This window comes from Coenobita brevimanus, chromosome 14 (assembly GCF_032717465.1).
Source record: "Coenobita brevimanus isolate Jiangsu-jjx chromosome 14, ASM3271746v2, whole genome shotgun sequence".
NCBI lineage: Eukaryota > Metazoa > Arthropoda > Malacostraca > Decapoda > Coenobitidae > Coenobita > Coenobita brevimanus.
Window position 1 is genome coordinate 23,196,442 of NC_136967.1, and position 21,369 is coordinate 23,217,810.

At 41.0% G+C, this 21,369-nt stretch overlaps 1 protein-coding gene across 1 annotated transcript in view; it reads right to left on the reverse strand.

The window, feature by feature from the left end:
* Positions 1-21,369, reverse strand: part of axo (axotactin) — a 106,029-nt gene that overhangs the window by 38,988 nt on the left and 45,672 nt on the right. Inside the window, 10 exon segments of the mRNA XM_080265183.1 lie at positions 180-318; positions 1,949-2,175; positions 4,533-4,802; positions 7,106-7,349; positions 8,561-8,796; positions 11,496-11,672; positions 15,167-15,364; positions 17,100-17,220; positions 18,385-18,495; positions 19,461-19,636. Coding sequence (XP_080121309.1) covers positions 180-318; positions 1,949-2,175; positions 4,533-4,802; positions 7,106-7,349; positions 8,561-8,796; positions 11,496-11,672; positions 15,167-15,364; positions 17,100-17,220; positions 18,385-18,495; positions 19,461-19,636 — 1,899 coding nt within the window.

Sequence of the window (21,369 nt, forward strand, 5' to 3'; positions counted from 1 at the left end):
TATATATATATACACGACAAAAATTACTGTAGGTTCGTCATGAAGACAATGGAAAAGATAATACAGAAATCCTCCCTGTGTCTTGTTCTTCCTGAATGAACAAATAAAAGTTGTGACATGTAAGCAATTGTAAATGTCTGTGAGTTCCACTGCTGGACTGCTGTGAGACGTTCACTAACCTGAAAAGTCGGATTTGGCCAATAAGTTGCTGAAGGAGATGATCCTTGAGCCGATCTTGAGGCCTCTGACGCAGCCTACCAGGCCCATGATGGAGGACCTGACGTCGTAGAGGTAGTCATTGGCCGAACCCAGGTATATCTGCAACACAACACGCGCCACAGGACAGTCGTTCATAAATGATGGTAGAAATAAGGATGTTTGGATTGTGTTATACATCTAAAACTAACCTTTCTCTTGATTAAGGCACTTTACTTATTAGTGCCAAAGTAAGAATAATGAATAAAATTTTGAGGCAATATATTTTGATCCATGCATCCATCTATTCGTCTTCCTAACCCATATTTCTATTTTCAAATTATATTCGGAGATGAACACGCTCAATAATCGCCCCAAAACATAGGTTAGAAACCCTGCTGTCGGAGGCCCAACAGTGCTTTCATGTGCCAGTAGATGGCACCACGAATGTTCATGTCACCGGCGGTACGAACTGAGTTATGCAAGGGATATCTCATTCAGGTCTGGTGTGGTGGTAATGACTGGTATGTTGTTTTAAAGTTTGTCGAGGGTCATGGAATAGAAGACTGACGAAATTCGGATCCTTAAGCTATTTCCTGCCACAGTTAGGACTAAACCCATATGCCTGCAGACCATAGTTCGCTCCACTGACCTCCCCTTATTATCATCATCCTCATACTGTATATCATACGTTTTGCAAACTATAGAAGGTAAGAACTGTTCACTACCATTATATGTTCATAAGCCATTTCTGTCGCCTCTTTGAACCAAAAGTTATGCATTGTTGTCATATACTGGGGCTGCTTATTGTCAGATGATAATATCATCATCATCATCATCAGCTAATCTTGTGTTGCCCCATAAGGAGGGTAGGAGCCCGGAGCTAGACAAGTTGATCCTGACATTTTAGATGACAGTGACCAGCCTCACTCATCATTGAGTGGCATTATGTGAACAATAAACCCCAACTACCCCTTGGACATAAACCTGTCCTGGCTCAATCCGACTGGAGCTGCTTGATTACCTACTAAACCCCCAGGTGCCATAGTCTGGTTATATAGTAACCACCCAGCGTAGTAACTGGTTTCTTGGTGTACAGAAAACCATTTGGCTTGTCACTCAGTGCAGAGTCACCCGCAGACAGAAGGAAGAGGAAAGAATGAAGGAAAGAAAGATAGAAGTGGAAGAAAGGAAAGAAGGAAGGAAGACAGGAAACGGCAGTCACCCAAGAGCAGCACTACATAGAGTGGGTGGATGGTGAGCCCCCCCCCCACCTACCACTTAAATAGTTCAAATAGAGCTATGACATTTTCTGGAACAGTGCCAAACGATCGATACTAAATTTAGTTTTTATATTATTTTGTGGTAGATATAAAAACATCAAAAGGATAAAGGGATATTATATAGAGGGATGTTCCAGTAAAGGAGAAAAACAGAAACTGCACGGCAAGAGGGGAAAGGAATAGAAGAATGTTATGGTAAAAGGGAAAAACAGAAGGATGTTATGGTAAAAGGGAAACATGATGGATTTTAAGCTAAAACGGGAAAAAGGAATAATGATACGGTAAAGTGGAACAAAGAATATAGAAGGATGTTACGGTAAAATGGAAGGATAGAAGGACGCAACGGTAAAAAAAAAAAAAAGGATAAGAGAAAGAAATATAAGGATGTTAAGGTAATATGCAAAAAAAGATGTTACGGTAAAATGGAAAAACAGAAGGATGTTACGATAAAACGGACAGAGGGATGTTACCTGAAAATATGGATGAGGTTTTGTGACGGAGTGAGGGTAGTAGACCATCTCAGGCACAGGCTGGCTCTGGCCGAAGGGGAACTGCTCGTAGTCCTCCTCCTGCAGCAGCAGGATACCAGCGTCGACGGAGGCGTTGAAGAAGGAGCCTTTTGTGTAGACGTGCATGCTCGAAGAAAACTCGGTCCGCTCAACGACAATCTGCACTGACTGCCCTTCGTTGAACACCACTGCAAATACGAATTAGATCAGGGTCAATGAGAACAAAGAAAGTACACATGGAAATTATGTGAGATGCACAGAAATCCACCATTAACCCTTTCGATGCCACGAACACATTTAGATATCTTATTCAGGCTAAATCCAAACTGTTTTATTCAGACAGTCCAAGAGTATATTCAGATAATTAAGAATCATTTGGTCACTAGAATTTCCCTCAGCTGGACAAAATCATTTTGTGGTAGCCTAAGATAGAGAACTCAGTGCGTCTACAGATGACACAAGTATTGTTGTGTGCTTACTGTACAATACGCACATACAACAATATACAGTATATCTAAACACTGACTAGATATAATGCATGTTACTAGCTATGATTTTGGACCGATATACTCAAATCACTGAAAATTTTTTGCTATAAGTAACTCTTTTACTGCACTAGCGCTCGCAAAGCTTTGCGAGCGCTAGTGCAGTAAAAGATAACTAGCGATAGGTTTTGATCAGTCTCTCTCTCTCTCTCTCTCTCTCTCTCTCTCTGTATGCAAAATAATTGAAACAGTTTCTATCCCGTAACCGAACTTAGAAAAAATGGTTCAAGGACAGCCAGTGAGTAAGCCAGTTGATACTGACAAAATAGGTTAAAGGTCAGGGTCACGGGGTTTGGTCAAACGATGACTCAAAGAAATCAAAGTAAAAAATTTATTATCCAATTCAGACCGAACTATGGGGAAAGGCTGTGGGTAACACAAACGTGAAATGACAATTTTGAAAGCAATCAGTCAAGGTCAAGGTCAAAGTTCGACCTGTGTGTTTGTGTGTTAACAAAATAACTTAAACAGTTCTGATTCGATTCTAACTAAACTTGGTGGAATAACAGAGGATCAGTCAAGCAGTAAACATTTTTTTTTTTTTTTAACAGTAACTCAATGATCACGATGACAGAGAAGGTCAACTTAAACTGTTTTTATCCTATTGAGAATTAACTTCGGGGAGGGGCTGAAAATAAGGCAATAATAAAAGAGTCGATTTTGAGAACAATCAGTCAAAGAGCAAGGTCACAGAGAATGGTCAGAGTTTAAGGCCACAGGGCAAAGTCAGCTCAGACGCATCTGATCTGGGCTTAATCGAACTAGGTGACAGTCTTAAGAGGCAAGCAGTAACAAAGGGATTCAGTTTTTAAGACAACCAGTCAAAGGTCAAAATCACAGGGCAAAGTCAATGTCCGATCCACTTGTCTGTGTGTGAACAAAATAACTTAAACAGTTTTGATCCGATCTGGATCAAAGTTGGTGGATGGGTTGAAGATCACGTAAGAGGCTGACCTGTTGATTTACAGAACAAGAGTTCAAAAGTCAAGCTCACATGACAAGGTCAGTTTTTACACTTTTTTATCCGATTTTAGACTAAACTTTGCTCTAGGGTTCAAGGTAAAACAAGGATAAAGAGATTGAATTTTGAGAACAGTCAATCAGGTCAAGGTCTCAAGGAAAGGTCAAATGTCACTGTCACTGGGCGAGGTCATCTCAAACAATTTCTATATGATTTGAACCAATGTTGTTTGAAGCGTTATGGGTTAGACAAGAATGAAGTAATTCGATTTTAGAGTAAGTAGTCAAAGATCTAGATCGCAGGGAATGTCAAATATACAACCCTTAGACCAGCTGGTGAGCCAGGTGTTGCACTCTCTGAGTGCTTCTTCTTGTGGGTAAATGATTTTTTCAAGTAAATAATATAATTATTTAACGTTAACCAAAAAATAAGATATTAGGTATTCTACAGCTATTGAAAATGTTAACTGTGGTAGGTCTGCATCATTCCGTTTGTATGGATCTCTCTCGTTCCCTCACGTGAAAAAAAAAAAAAAAAAAAAAAAAAAACAGTAGGTATAAGTCAGAAAGGAATTGCTATCAGTTCCATGACAACTACAGTTTCAGCCCATTCACAGTGATGGCCTGTTAGTTTAATTCATTCTTGCTACCTACCACCAAACAATCATATTCATATTTGCAAGGTTTACTCACAACTGAAAAGTTTAATGAATTATCTAACCCCTTCACTTCGAACTATCTCTACTGAGCTTTATAAAATCGTCTAGAGATATAAGGAATAAAAAAAAAAAAAACATCATCAGAGTCATGTGGTTAACACTTTCGCTACCATAAACGCGCTTGGGTATTGTATTCAGCTTTATTTCAGATCATTTAATTAAACTGTGGAGTTTCTAACACCCTAAAGTGTAACTGACTACTAGCTTTCTTCCGGCTGAATAAAGTCATTCAGTGGTAACCTGAGAAAAATGACTTAATGCGATCATAGAAGACGAAAGGGAGAGAGTTCGTCCGCAACTTTGGTCATCTGGTTCCCTTACCTTCGTCGGTGGCCACAACGCTCAGTTTCTCAAAGTCCTTCCCAGAGTTGAACAGGAGTACCAGTTCATTGGGCGCGGCCAGATGCAGTTGCAGGAAGTTGTGGAGGTAGTCGTGGGCGAAGAGGATCATGCCTTCGTGGGAGTGGGAGCGGAAGTTGAAGAGAAAGCTGTTGTTGAGCAAGTTATTCTCACCGAGGCTCTCAGTGTCGTTAACGAAGTACCTGAGTCTGGAGTCCTCGTGTGTGAAGGTAACGGCGTCTGCGTTGATGTCTGGCAAGTTGGAATAAATGGCGAGATGATAATTTCACATGCCATAAGGAATTCATTGCTAATATCTGGAACAAAAGATGAAATACTGAACTCGTATACCAAAAAACTGAGTAAAGATGGAATAAACTTGAAACTGAATATAATGGCGTCAATGTTGATGTCAGGTAAGGTGAAGTAAAAGGTGAAATGATAAACCTGAGTGGCAAAAAGGTGTCTGTGCTGGAAACTGAAAGCTGGAAGAAAAGACAAAATGTTAAATTTGAACACCAGAACGACGTTTGTATCAAGCTGTTGTCTAGAAAAGTAAAGTGCAATATTATATCATAACTAGAGTACCAGGAAAACATCTCTGTTGAGAAAGGTTGGAGTAAACAGTTAGATGATAAACTCATGTACCAAAAAGGCGATTTATTCAGATCTTGCTAGATTCAAGTACCAGAAAAGTGTGTGTTTATAACTGGTGTCGGAAACGGTAAAGTAGAATGTGAAATGTTAAACCCGAGTACGACAATTACGTCTCAGACAATGTCTGGAAAGTTGGAATAAAAACTGAAGTACTAAACTCTTGTACGAAAAAGGCTGCTTTATTGAAAACTTGAAAACTGGGACAAAAGGTAAGATGCGAAACTCATCTGCCAAACCAGACGCTGTGTTTATGTCCGGAAAGGTGAAACAGAAGATAAAATGCTCACTGAATTACCAGAAGACATCTGTTAAATGACTTCGATTCGCAGTTCTCGCCAAGAGAAAGCGTACGTTATGCTTTATTCAACGTGTGTGTGTGTGTGTGTGTGTGTGTGTGTGTGTGTGTGTGTGTGTGTGTGTGTGTGTGTGTGTGTGTGTGTGTGTGTGTGTGTGTGTGTGTGTGTGTGTGTGTGTGTGTGTGTGTGTGTGTGTGTGTGTGTGTGTGTGTGTGTGTGTGTGTGTGTGTGTGTGTGTGTGTGTGTGTGTGTGTGTGTGTGTGTGTGTGTGTGTGTGTGTGTGTGTGTGTGTGTGTGTGTGTGTGTGTGTGTGTGTGTGTGTGTGTGTGTGTGTGTGTGTGTGTGTGTGTGTGTGTGTGTGTGTGTGTGTGTGTGTGTGTGTGTGTGTGTGTGTGTGTGTGTGTGTGTGTGTGTGTGTGTGTGTGTGTGTGTGTGTGTGTGTGTGTGTGTGTGTGTGTGTGTGTGTGTGTGTGTGTGTGTGTGTGTGTGTGTGTGTGTGTGTGTGTGTGTGTGTGTGTGTGTGTGTGTGTGTGTGTGTGTGTGTGTGTGTGTGTGTGTGTGTGTGTGTGTGTGTGTGTGTGTGTGTGTGTGTGTGTGTGTGTGTGTGTGTGTGTGTGTGTGTGTGTGTGTGTGTGTGTGTGTGTGTGTGTGTGCAAAACAACTCAAATAGGTTTTATCCGAGTTAAACAACTCACACAGCTTTTATCCGATTTTAACCAAGCATGATGGAGATGCTAACGGTCAGGCAAGGGGTTTACCACCTGTCGATTAGAACAGGGCTAGATCAAAGTATGACCATGCAAGGTCATCTTAAACAGTTTTTATCCAGTTTATATCAAACTCTGGGGAAAATCTGAGAGTAAGGCAAGAAAGAGGTCCTCGATTTTGAGAATACCCGGTAATAAAGATCAAGGTCACAGGGCAAGGCTAAAGACTGAGCCGTGTGTCTGCGAGCTAAATAAACAGTTTTCATCTGATTTTTAACCAGACGAGGTGGAAGTGTTGAGAATCACACAAATGACTGACGTATTGCTTTTCAAGTCATAGGTTAAGACAGTTTACATGACAAGGTCAGCTTAAACAATACTTTCCCTTAAGATCTGCCTCAGTGGAGGGCTTCAGAGGTTACCAAGGCAAAAAGGATTAGATTTTAAGAACAATCAGTCAAACGTCGAGGTCACAGGGAAAGATCAAATGTCAAGGTCAGAGGACAAGGTCAGCTCAAATACTCTTGATTTAATTTAGACCAAATCTGATGAAAGCGTTCCGGGTCAGGTAAGGGTGAAGTAATTGTGTTTGAAATCGGTTGCAGGTCTCACTTGGCAGAATCAAATATTAGCCCCTTAGACCAAGACCAATTGGTGGCGCGGGTGTTGCGCTCTCTCAGTGCTCCTTCTTATACTGGACTTGTGCTTGAAGTTTTTCAGCTTGTCTGTATTAGCTGCAAAATTCGATAAATGACTAAGGGGATGTCACAGCCATGTCAAGGAAAAAATCCAGAACCGTTTACCTACATTGTTCACAGTTCTTGCCGAAGCGGGCAAAGGAGATAAATGTAACATGTAAAAAAAAAAAAAAAATCTATATTTGAGCTTTACTTACTATGTTCACAGTTCTTGCCCGAATGAGCGAAAGGATTCTCGCAGACACACTCGTAGGACCCCCACATCTCTATACACGCGGCCCCGTTCTTGCACGGGTTGGGATCGCAGGAGGGTTCGCAGTGGGCGCCCACCCCGCGAGGTGCCCCCCTGATGTACCGGGTCAAGTCCATCACCTCGTCGTTTAGGGTCAGGCCTCGGATGCAACCCACCAGAGTCTCCAGCTCCTCCTGCTCCTGCTCCTCCTCCTCGGCCAAATGTTGTCTAATGAATAAATTCAAGATGAATATTCTGATCATGCTGGAATTTTGTCATTTCAAAATGCAGTGAATTTTTCGAATGGAAGAATTATACTCATATCTGGATAAGTTCCTTGTGAGAAGATGTAACTGCCGTATATTCTCAGTAAAGAACATATCCATTTGTGGGTATTTTTATGCAGGTATAAATGAAATGACGTAACACTTTTAAATGATTCCTAATTACCAGACATACTAAATGATAAAAAGAAACATCACTCGTGCCGACCTTTTGGTAACTTAGAATTGCAGAATACATTAATGATCACGCGATTCCCGTGCAATGGTAAACCTAACAACAAAATGGATGATCCATATGTAGTACACATGTTTCGGTTATAAGGTCTACAGATAGTTGTCATTGCCAAAACCAAGTTGCCTACTAATAAGAAATGGGCAAAATGAGCTATATAAAGGTTCATGTATGTCTCTCAAGTTCTAAGCATCCTTGTGAATGTTGATTCACCGAGTATATTAAACAAAGAATGATTAGCATCTCTTGTAGAATAAATAATATTGTAAAGAACTTTCACTCATCTTGTGTGGCACTGTGGGGAAATATATTATCTCCCTAATATTATCTGAGAATTTTTTGATATAGTAAAACAACCAATTTTCACTGGGCTATGGCTTATCTTAGATGGTACGATTTTACTTTGATACCTTCACCAAACCTTAGGAAGATAACCTCGCCAAATGATTTTGCAGTAACGTGTCTGTGCATGAAAACATGATACTGACGTGTTCAAAAACTTGGAAATGCATGCCTGAGAGATAATACCAAGGGATAACATAACTCATTTACTTCAAGCATTTGGTGGAAGGGCTTGATTTACTGATTCTAAGTTACTGCTTCCAAATATAGGTTGAAAATTACAAAAAAATAAGCCTGCATAAACTTCAATGTGAGGAGTCTCCCAGTATGTAAATACAGTCGTTTATCGGTCGTTAGCAGGTACAAAGACTAAAACAAAAGCACAACATAATATCTAAGAAGTCAGTGGAGATTATTTTCAACCCTTTTGTTAAAAAGTTATCTCTTATCATTATTAAAATCGCTTGGCTGTGTCAAGGATGATTGGAGAAAAAGTATTCTTACTGTCTTACTGAAAATATTGAAAACCAGAACGATAGTACAATGAATATTTCTGATCAGCAGTGATTACTCACGGAGGAACACCACCCAGGAACAAGGACCCGTCGAGTACGCCCAGATTAGCGTCCTTGTCTATATCGATTAATTTCTGCTCCGAGTTGACGACGAGGCGCACCTGGTGATCGTGAATGTCGATGAGTACCTGTTGCCAGCTGCCCGTGTTGAGGCGGCGGGAGGTGGCCAGGGTGTGCCGGTGTGTGATCCCATGGAACCTGTACATGAATTCCACTTCTCTGTCTGTGAAGGGGAGGTCCAGCAGCAAGTTAAGTATTTCAATGCAACTTTTGGGGGAAGAAAAATATATGGCTAAAGCTATAAGGCATTAATAACGTGGCGATGCTTTAGGAGACATTCACATACATTTGTATGTGGACTTCACCCCTGTCTAGCGGGGGGGGGGGGTCAGACACTAGGTTCAGTACTGCAAACTCAGAGATGAGGATTATCGTAGGCGTCACTATTATCACTGTGTAATACAAGACACTACCACAGCATACACACATTTCACACTTCACATTGCCACACCTTGCACTTCACACTGCAAAACCTCACACACACACACACACACACACACACACACACACACACACACACACACACACACACACACACACACACACACACACACACACCTCACAGCCGTAACTAACATTTCACGCAATCCATTACACAGATTTTTAAAACATACTTTACTATTATAGAGTGATGAAATGATTTGTATTCTTTCATGATTTTGTTCGGGGATATCTTCATCATTAAATTGTATTTTACAGCTCATGACATGTTGTTATCCTCGTTTTCAGATGTATGAAAAAAAAAAAAAAATAGCTAAAATACTGCATCACGTCTCACTTTTTAACTGTTTTGGTGGCAGTTTACATGGAAACAGGGGCGTACCTAGAGATTTGGGACCCCGGGGGGCTAGGTTCTTTGCGGGGCCCCCAAAAAGCTAGGGCCAGCCATAGGTATACTGTAAGAAAATTGTGGGCAGGCTTTATAGTGTAAGTTTAACATTCGTAATCCTTGCCATAACTGGTTTTTAATTGCCAAAGTACATTTTTCAGGTGTGTTTTACAGTGTTATTAAGGAAACTGGTAGAAATTTTTTATGCTGATGTTACGATGTAGCAAACCACCTAACCTCACCCTACCCAGCCTAACCTAATCTAAGGTAAACCTAACTCATCAGCACCAAAAACAATTATCAGTTTCATTAAAGCATTAATAATATTGTAAAACACATCAGGAAAATGTATTTTGGTCATTAAAAACCAGTTATGGCAACTTCTAAATATTGTCCCGTAATCCTCTCAACTCTATAAAATTACAAAAACGAGAAATATATATATGTTTATATACGCTATTACAGTAGAAAGTATATCCAATTATAATTTATACTCACAGTTAGTCGTAGACAGTACTGTTGTTTGTTATAAAAGCCAATTTTCAAGAGCCGGCGGCGTTGCACCCACCGGTTTCAATGTCAGGTGACGACTGAGACGTGTCTCGAATGTATCGGAACTTCGGAAGGTTTAGGCCTACAGCTTGGCTACAAGTTGCAGATATCTCATTCTCAAAAGTTATCTAATATCTCAGCCGGGATTGTCGGGATGATAAATATATATATTTTTAAATATTAATAAAAAGCTTATAATTTTTAAGGCTTTTGGGGCCCCCCTCAATTGGGGGCCCGGGGGGCAGTTTCAAACAGCCCCTCCCCCCCCCTCAGGTACGCCACTGCATGGAAATTATTGGAGGTAATATGTACAGTCACTCATAAAAGAAAAGACCCCCCCTGCCTTAGAGGCAATATAACTCGGGGTATTCAGTGTTGGTAACAGTGTATTTGACGTCAGCCATCTGGGGGGATGAGGAGGGGTGTTTGAGAGGAGGGCGGAGTTAATCTGCACGAAACACTGCTTCAATCCACATTTCGAGTCAAATATACTTTATATCTGACTTGTTATGTTGTCCTTCACACATATTAACTTTATGCTACAAGATCAACGAACTTTCAGGCGATAACACAATCCCATACCCGAACATTTATGCATTAATGCCGCACATGATGCAAATGAAACCCCCGGCCTCAGGGGTTAAATGAATGGGCTCGACACACTTAGAATGAACTTTGAACTTCCCCCAAACGCAGCTTCACACCCCCACACCTGACGTCATTTACAGTGTTACCAGGACCGATATCATATTGGTTGAAAGGTGTCTTGGCCGGGGGGGTCGTTTCTTTTATGAGTGACTGTACATGTCTAGTATAGCTCTGAAACATACATAAAAGTGTGCGTGCGCACTGTGATTGTAATGAAGATCAGTGTATACTGAATGAGTGCTAATTGTATGATTGCATTCAAACAATCAATAATGATGATATTGATTGAAGTAACAGTACAGTATGTTTCATCTTACAGACATGTATGCCTCTTACAAATGAGTTCAAAAACTGGAAAGATGTCTACACACATATTTTCTTTTCTGGTAACACTCTTGCTTTAGGCCAGTAAACACGCAGATATTCTAATAATTCACACCTGCTGAAGATTCATAGCATAAGAATAAGTCTACATTCATTGTTTTCCTTTCAATCACACTTTATTGTGTTCCTTGTGCGTTAAGTTTAAGATGGGGGTCTTTGGTGTGGAATCGCAATTGGGTCTGGAAGCAACAAAGAATCCTTGATATTTTGCAGTAAGTTACAGATAGAACTTTTTGTTAATTTTCATTTCAGTGTGGTTCATAAAAACACCAAATACTTCTACTTCTTCTTGTGTATGTTAATACTGTAAGATAATAATTCTTTTCAGAGTGACAGAGAAGGCAAGTTTATGTTCTTTTACACTTTCAGCTTAACAGTGTAGGTATTCAAGAAGGCTAGGAGAAACTGCCCTACAAAATTAGTCCTTCCCATCTTCACATCTCCCTTACCTCCAACCAGCGTGATCCTGAAGGTGGCGTGGCTGGGGTGGTATGCTGGCTGGTAGGCGACGACGGCCCTGCCCTGCCTGTTGGTCTTGAAGCTGAGGAACAGATTGCCCTCACGCCACGCAGGCACCTCCAGGAAGCTCCCAGGCTGACTGAAGCTTACTGTCAGGCCCGCTTTGACTAGAGGAGAGGTAAATATATATATATATATATATATATATATATATATATATATATATATATATATATATATATATATATATATACAAATATATATATATATATATATATATATATATATATATATATATATATATATATATATATATATATATCATCACTAGCCGTTGAGGTCCACTGCAGGACCGGCCTATCCCTACCAAAGCAGGGACGAAACAGCCAATGTATCTATGTATCTTTACTCAGTGGCTTAGGCTGTCTGGCAGAGACTGTATGTAGGGCGAGAAGTGCTTATGAGTGTAATTGTAGTGTTGTAATGGCTTTAGATGTGTGTGTAGTCTGTGAACCAAGTGTAATCGGCCCGCCTTAAGCCGATTGGGTGCAAGCATACTATACTCAGTTTTTTTTTATCGAGGCAAAGATGCACTTGAAAGATTGGTGGTTATTGGCTGAATGCAACATTACTTCATAATCTAGCATTATTAACTGACAACAAATATCTGAGAGGGAAATTTGGGTTAGTAAATATTTTTTGGACATGTTGCATTCAGTCAATCGTCATCAACCTGTCAAGTGCATCTTCGCCTCAATAAAAAAACGGAGTATAGTATGCGAAATTGGTTCAACCACAGCACCCGTTGTGTCCGCCAAAATAGCATGTGGCCTGGTGAACGCTTCCCAAAGTTTTTACAACTCTGGCGGGAGACGAACCCGCGCTCAGAAGTGTGCGAAACGCACACTCTATCACTGTACCACAGAGGCTATATATATATATATATATATATATATATATATATATATATATATATATATATATATATATATATATATATATATATATATATATATATATATATATATATATATATATATACATATGTGTGTGTGTGTGTGTGTGTGTGTTAAGTAAAATTAGCAGCCAGAAAAAAATAACCATATGTATTTCTTTTGCCTGGTTATGTATGCATGTACTGTAGTGTTGTAGAGATGGAGAGAGAAAATACAAGAGTGAATTTTTCAATTGGTTAAAGGATTGTGTGGGAAAGACTGAAAGTTAGATTACGGACGTGGGCGATTGTGTGTGTGTATGCCCCAACGCAAGATCGTGCAAGCAGAGTGAGAGAATAGTTCTGGGCAAATAAGGAACGATACATGGAAAAGTCCGAGAGTGAGAGGAATGAGAGAGTGTTTTTGATTGGAGATATGAATGGAAAATAGGGAATATGAAGGTGGATGGAGTAGTTGGTGAGTGTGGTGTGCCTGAAAAAGTGGATGAGAATGGTAGTGCTCTAGAGGGAATTTGTATGGGGAGAGGGATGGTGATACCTAAGACCCTCCTCAGGCACAAAACGGTCGACAGGTATACGTGCTGAAAGATGAGATGGGTGGTTTGTGAAGTGAGTGAACGGAAGGCAATGATTGATTACGTGTGTGTGGATGAGAGAATGAGAAGGTCTGTAATGGATGCAAGAGCCTACAGAGGTTAGGGGAGTGAACTTTCGTGCCACCACTTGGTGATGGCGAAAGTCAAGGTTGACGTGAGATTAAGTAATAACGGGAGGGAAGGACGGGAGGAAGTAGTCCGACATGGCGGGAAGAAAGGTTGCAAGAGAATGAAAACAAAAATGCAGAATATAAGAGAGAAGTGGAGAAGCGATTGGGCAAATATGATATGGAGTAGATGGGGGAGGTGGAAGGTGTGTGCAAGATATTCACAGATGAAATCTTTTTGGCACGTAAATGGCATGTGAGGTGGTGTGTGGGGTGAAGAGAAGACGAAAGGGGGTGAAATGAACAACATGGTGGGATGAAGAGGTGAGACAAGCTGTGGCCCAAAAGAAAAAAGCATATAGTGTGTGGATGGGAAGCAGAGGCATGAAGGAAGTAGACAGATGGAAGAGACAGTTATAAATAGAAAGGAAGATAGCTATGAAAAGATTAGTAAAAGAGAGTAAGAAGAGAGTGGTTGAGGAATTTGAAAGGAATCTGAGTGTAAAGTGGAGGGAATGTAAGAAAAAGTTCTGGAAGGAGGTAAAGAGAGTTAAATAGGGTGGTAGAAAAGTTTGCCGGGGAGTGAAAGATAAAAATGGCAGATTGATTGTAGAGAACGGAGAAAAAGTGAGCAGATGGAGAGAACACTTTCAGGAACTGTTAAACATAGAGAACGAAAGTAATTTGAGTATAAATGGCTGGGGAACGGCTGGGAGAAGGAGAGAGATGAGAAGGGGGGGAGAGATCAGTAGGATGGAAGCAGTGGAAGCACTGAAGAAAGTCAAACTTGGGAAAGTCCCAGGGATTAATGAAGTGTGTGGTGAAATGCTGAAGCATGGGGGAGAGATAGAAGTAGCATGGATATGGAAGATGTGCAGATTGGCCTGGGAGGAAGGGAGAGTCCCGGAGGATTGGAAGTCAGGTAAAAATATTCCCCTGTACAAGGAAAGAAGGAGACAAGAGGTGTGTGGTAATCACAGGGGCATTTGTCTTTGACCACTTCTTACGGGATTGAGGCGTCTGGCAATAGACAGATGGGCAGTTTTAACAAATATGTTCTCATCCACAGGCTCGTAACCTGGAGCAAATGGCAACTCATGTCAGTGCTACCAACCGTCCATATGACGCAAAGCAGAACGCACCAAAACTCTAGCCTTTTAGCAGATGTTTTCTTCAAATTTTAGGACACGACTTCTGTCTTTGTACATAATCGTTCGACACAGTCCACCAACACTCCACTTCCAACACTCCACTTCCAACACTTTACCACTAACACTCCACCCCAGCACCCACCACTCATATTCCATCCAAACACCCACCTCTAACACCTCCAACACCGCACTTCCAACACTCCACCTCCAACACCCCACCCCCAACACTCCATCATCAACATTCCACCCTTCACACTCCATCTCAATACCCACCCCTTTCATTACACCCTAACACCCCTCCTCTCACACTCCACCTTCAACACTCAACCCCTAACACTCCACCCTAACACCCACCCCTCACACTCCATCTCCAACACTCCACCCCTCACACTCCAACCCAACACCCACCCCTCTCGCTCCAACCCAACACTCCACCTACCCCTAACACTCCACCTCTAACACTTCACCTCTAATTCTCCACCCCTAATATTCCTCCTCTAACACTCCTCCTCCAACAATCCTCCTTCAAGACTCCACTCCTAACACTCCAGCTCTAACACTCCACCCCTAACACTTCAATCCTAATATTCCTCCTCCAATACTCCTCCAACACTCCACCCCTAACACACTCAACCTCTAACACTCCAGCTCCAACACTCCATCTCTGACACTCCATCTCTGACACTCCACCACTAACACTCCACCTCTTACACTCCACTCTTACCAATCCACTGACACCATCTCTACTACCCCTAGCACCCCACCTTCAATACTCCACCTTTGATAATCAGCTCCAAACTCTCCCTGCCAAATACCCAACCGGAACACTCCACTCCCAACACTCCACCATACCTTCCCTCTCGCACTTGAGTGGGCCGAGAGTGATCCTTCCTTCGCTGTCCTCGGCCTCGCTCTTCCTGTCTTGAATGAAGACCATGGAGGTGAAGGGGATGAGCTTGGGGTTCTTCATGATAGTGACGTCTGACCTGGGAAGCCCGTCAGCCACGTCGCAGTTACAAGCCACGTCGTACTCGTCGCAGGCGTTCACTTCTGCGGTGTGAGGGAGAGGGATTAGAAGTGGGTGGTGGTGGTGATGTTGATGATGATGATGATGGTTAAGTAAACTCAACAGGCTTGAGGTATGGAAAAAAAAATTGTGGTTACGGTGGCGTGTTTTATATTATTCTTGCAACTGGTCGCAGCCTTTTTTTCTGGTACATGGAGGAGGAGTTAGAAATGGGAAGTGGGTTAAACATAACTGGGCATGGAATGGTGAAATCTGTTATAAGCTGAAGAATATTATGCTGAGTATCCGAAATGACGCAGAAAAATCGTTCGTCGTAGTGAAGGGTAAGGGTTACAGTTAGAGGTTTGGGGGCTTGAGTACCGAAATTAAACGAGTTGAATAAATTACTAATTACACTTCAAATAACGACTTATCAGTTTTATTCTGGTTAACGCCACATCATTTAACGTACAATTTAACAACTCCTGAGGGCTGAGAGTTAGTGAGACTAAGTAAAGATTACAAACTAACTGAGTTAAAAGATTAAAGAGGCTGAGCAAAGAAGGTAAAGATAGATCAGCGTCTTCAAAATTAAAGGACACTTTTTATTATACTCTAGGCATATGTTGGTGATATTCTTAAGGTCATGAAATACTTCAAGCTGGAAGGGTTAGTAGAAAGTATAAAGGGGTCAGGTTTAGAGTTTAAAGGGGTTGGTTGAAGACTTTGAAGGGAATGAATATAGAAGTTAAAGAGGTTCAGTAAAGAGTTTACAAAGGCTCAGCAATAAATGAGTAAAGATTTTTAGAGTGAAAAAAAAAAAATCTGAAACAGACTGAGCACAGAATTTAAAGAACCGAATGAAATATTAAATGGGTTTAGTATGGAATATGAGTTACATTAAATGATGAGCATGTTAGCCATGTTATGGAAGCAGTTTTTCATTTCAACAGATTCACGTCCACTGGAGGGGAATGCCACTGAGTTGACAATGGGATAAGTTTTTCAGCTATAAAAATTAATGTATGAGGTCGTTATGCCTTACCATTGTTAGCCTACATATGGATTACTGTTCAGTGTTATTGATTAGACTGCATGAGGAGCTTTTATAACATCTTCCTCAGCGAATTACTTTACAGACAATATTACACCTAATATCCTCGTGTTTGCTACAAATAGGTATATGTCGATACTGAAAAGAAACATATTGCATACAAGAGAATTTTAAGGGGTAATAAGCTCAACAAATGGCTAAAAGGAAGTGTTACTAAGTCCCTTCAGCCAACGAGAATACGGTCGACGGTAAAACAGTTTAACTACTAAATTCCATGTCTATGGCAGAAGAAAAGTGAGGTTCATTAATTTGGGCTGTCTAGGTTTTATTTTGCTGTTTTTCTGTCTTCATAGTGGCTGTAATTCTGTGAGTTAATGCATTAACATTTTTCTGAAAAATTTACAAAGCGCGACCAGGATGCTGAACAGCAAGATTTCAGTCATTATATTATAATAAAAAAATAAGGAACAAAAGGACTGGGGAAAGTCCCCTATACTGTGTTCACTTTCACTTGACCTAAAACAACCATCTCTCCGTCCTGCATGTTGAAAGGGAGCAAGAAACGAACACTAGTAATTGATCATAGCCAATTAGTGCTACAGAGAGGGTGCAGTCGTAGAATTATTCTGCTACTAAACTATATAATATAAAGAAACCCCAAAAGAACGAAATTCTCCTCCAAGTTAAGATGGACGAACTGAAGTGTTGTTGTTGACGTGACTGACCTCTGCAGCGGCACATCCCAGGCTTCTCTGAGCTGAAGCTGTAGACCCTGGGTGTTGATGGGGAGGAGAACCAGGTCCGCGTGGAAATGGCCAGAGGAGAGCGTCGGCAGTCATATTTCGCCTAAGAAAAGGTGAACAGCGAGTTGGCTTTGGAAGCATTTTAAGAACAAGCTGAAATGTATTAGATGTGGGAACATCAAGGATCCTAACATAAGGCTTTCCTACATACTGCAGGAGCTAAGCACCTCGTTGCCGAAAGGCTTTAGTAAGTGACTGACGGATAGCCTCATTTCTAGAGATGCTTCCTTATTTAAAAATTCGGTATGTTCAAGGATAGTCAGGAGGTGGGAGAGTTTAGGATTTTAAGAGACCTGAGCTTCAAGGATTGGATAAGTTATGAAGACTTAGCCCTTATGCCCCGGTTAACAGATTATCTGCCCTACTCTGAACAACGCCAGATTGTTTCACTAGCCACCGGAAAACATCCTGAGATCTAGCGGTTATACTAGATATGCATGGTAATTTAATATATGTGCATAGAGTTAGTCAACATCTAGTAAATATGGTGCAGTGTTATATCCTGCTGTTATTTTGCATCGCCATTGACATAAATTTTCAAACTATTCAACATTAAAATGAAATGGCCAGCCAAACTCAGTTAATGAAGAGTAATTTTGCTACAATGTGCTTTAGGATATACTATTTTTTAAAATATTACAATCGATTATTTTGGTTAACATATTTTAGCACATTCGTGTCGTCATCTTCAGGCATCGATTTTGTAGACTAAGGAAAGTTCGCGTAATGGTGGCTTTGATTATGAAAAACAAGGAAAGGCAATATAAAGATGGAATTAATGATGAAGACCAAGGAACATCAGCGTGAATATGGATCTAATTATGAAAACCAAGGAAAGTCAACGCAATTATGGATCCAATTATAAAGATCAAGGAAAGTCAGCATAATAACGGCCATAATTATGAAGGTATAAGAAAATCAAAATAAACAAATATTTGTAATAAAAGACTGGCAGCTCCTTAATCGTAGACGGCAAACGCGTATCTAGGAAGTAAACACGTCCCTCGACCCCCTCCTGTCACCCGAAAGGAGGATGATGGACAACAGTAAAAGAGATACTTCAATCTGCAGTCCACCGGGTTTACGTCCAGATGAACCTGGGTTAAACCAACAAACACTGAAACAATGGTAATAACAACGACGGCGACAACGACAACAAATAACAAAAAGCAACACACGAAAAACAAACATTAACAACAACAAATACCTCCTGATAGCAGACGTCGGACTGTACAATGAGAGACTTCAGCATGTCGTCGTTGAAGTCCCGGTACTGTACGTCAATCTTCAAGTCGTCCATGTCCGGCCGGCGCACCAGCTGCAATACGGCGGGTCACGGCATCAGTTAAGGCCTTCAACAAGATGATAAATACATATATCTCACTTTACTTAGGTTAACAACATACGTTTTAACTAAATTTCATAAAGGGCCTCTGGTAGTGAAGAGGATAATGAAGGCTCTAATTTATCTAATCCATCCAGTTTGAAAAGTCTGCCCTTTAATTAAATGAATTGCCTGGAGGTAGCAAGAATTAAGAATATTCCTACGTACTCGAGGTTGCATCGAGTGACTCCCTTCAGTCCAAGAACGTTTTCCACACTCAGCCATTTCCCTTCCGTTGACTAAGACGGATGACTAAGTTTCCATTATTGACTTTTTCCCATCCACACATCATAGAACACTTCCTTTTCCACCTACCAATCTCTCTTGCACTGGCTTTCACTTTCCTCTACACTCTACCACAGGCCACTATCTTCCACTGCCCCTATTGAACCACGTGTCTTTCACTACCCTCTGATTTTTTCCAGCATCATCAGTTCACTGCTTTTGCCTGTTTTCACCCATCGCAAAACTCACCTACCCATCAATATCTCTTTCACTGTTTACCGTTAACCCTAACTTCTCCTCTATCATGGACCACTTCTTTCCACTTTCCCTCCTCCATTCCACTGTCCGCTGCTTCCTCTCAGTTCATCACAAGTTCTTTCCCTTTCACCCACTAGTCTTTCTACCACTGTTTATCCCTTCTCTTCCACACTCTCCACTTCCGTTTTCTTTTAAGCCACCAATTCCGCTTCCACACAATGCCATGGCTGTCTCTCTTCCAATTGTCTATCACAGTCATTCATCATTATTTCCCCTTAAACACGACACGATAATGGTCTCTGTCTTTCTGTTTGTCTGTCTCATTCAGATCAGATCAATCTATCTATCAGCCTACTTGCATGTGTCTAACCATCTGTCTACTTATCTATCTGTCTCTCCCATTTGCCTCCACCCACCAGTTTCTCCGGCACATTGTTCTCCACTACAGTCAGTGTCTCTCCCGTGAGCTGGTTGAACTGGCATTTGACAAAACCTGGCGGAAGGGGTCCGTTGCCGTCCACGTCGATCTTGTAGATGCCCGTGGTGTTGTACCCGATCTGACGATACTGCTCACATGACCGCTTGTACAGGGCTGGGATATATGAAGAAGGTAAAATGAGCAAGTAGCAAGATAGGGGACTGGGTTAAATGGAGTTTTTGTAAGAGCGGGTGGCATTCACAAAGTAAAATGAATTGACAAAAAAGATAAGATAGCAGTGTTATATGCGATCTGACGATACTCTCGCATGATCATATGTACTGGGCTTAAGGGGGGGGAGGAGAAGGAATAAAATAAAAATTATGAAAGGGGAGAGGTTGTCATGGAGTCTGTATACTACTTAACAGGCAAGAACGAAACGAAATGAGTGGACTAGAGATAGAGGAGTGGTAGTATAGCCAGTCTGCATGCATGATTTCTTACATAGGGCTGAGGAAGAGATACATAAAACGAGCGGACAAGAAGACAAGGGAGAGACTGAAGTGGAGTTTGTATAGGGCTGTGATACACAAATAAAGGAAATGAGGAGGTGGCTGAATTGGTAGACAGGTGATCTGCAGACCTAATGGACCCAGGTTCGAATCCCAGCTGGAGCAGGAAACAGTTTAAGAATTTTAATTCCATAAATGCTGACTTTACTATCTACCAGACGTCCCGCCATGTAAAAATATCCCAGCTAATACCAGTACACCAGTCCTGTATGAGACAACCCTAGCATGTATTCAAAATGGACGGTGGGTGTTGGGACCGAAGTGGTGACATGTGAAGGTGTATGGTATGTATGTAGGAGGACTACTTGGCCTTTACAGGAGGCTGTGAAACCTATGGAAGTGTTGTACACATAAAAGAAAATGAGTAGGTAAATGAATATGAGAGAGAATGAAATGGAGTAGTTTACAAAGAAGTGACAGTTAGAATAAAATAGGGTAAGAGAAAGAAACGGAGTAGTCTACAGAGAGAGAAAAAATAATGAAACTAACTCGTTCACTGCTTTGAAGTTTTCTTTTTTATTCTTCACTACTTTGATGCTTCCTTTTTTATTCTTGCCATCCAGAAACTTTTTTTCGCATCTTGACTGGGTTTTCAAACTGGACAAGGTAAATACAAATATCCTTCATTAACCCCCTCAGTAAGAGAGGACTCTACCTAGTTAATGGAAATCATCCGTAAGTACCAAGAATATACCAATTTATTACATCATCTGTTTGAAAGGGTCAAGATATCTTATCACCTCAGAGGACAATATTCAAACCATACATGACAGCTGCCTCTCCCAAGGTGGACAAACATATATAGAGCAAGCAAGAATATAGTTACAATATCATGCTCTCAGTGGACTACGACTGAGCGTTGCACATAAAATGATATTAGTAATAATATGATAAAATCAACAAAGGACTACTTTGGCGTACATAGAAGAAAAAGTATAGCAGTTCTTATGGACTCAGTTCTAACCTTGAGGTACAGGCCTACATGTGGTATGGAATTTGGAAGAGTCAGATTAAGGGAAATCGTACGCTTCTAACATAGGAAAACCCGCGGATACCGTAGGTTTGTTATAAAAACATTGACAGAAGGAGCAGAGGTGGGCCAAGAATTAGATAAAAAGAGAAAACTCTGTTAGATTAAGCAAAAGTGGACTTCGATGGAATCAAGGTTTATCGTTTAGCCAAAGTGAATCATTATGGACTGGTGGATGGAATGACATACTGAATTCCGCCCACCTTAACTTAGTGGAGGTTTATGTCATTTCGCAGCTCCATGCAGAACAGTGGTAGAATAGACAATACCGTGGCTCTACATCTATTCCATAGCGCTTATTCTTA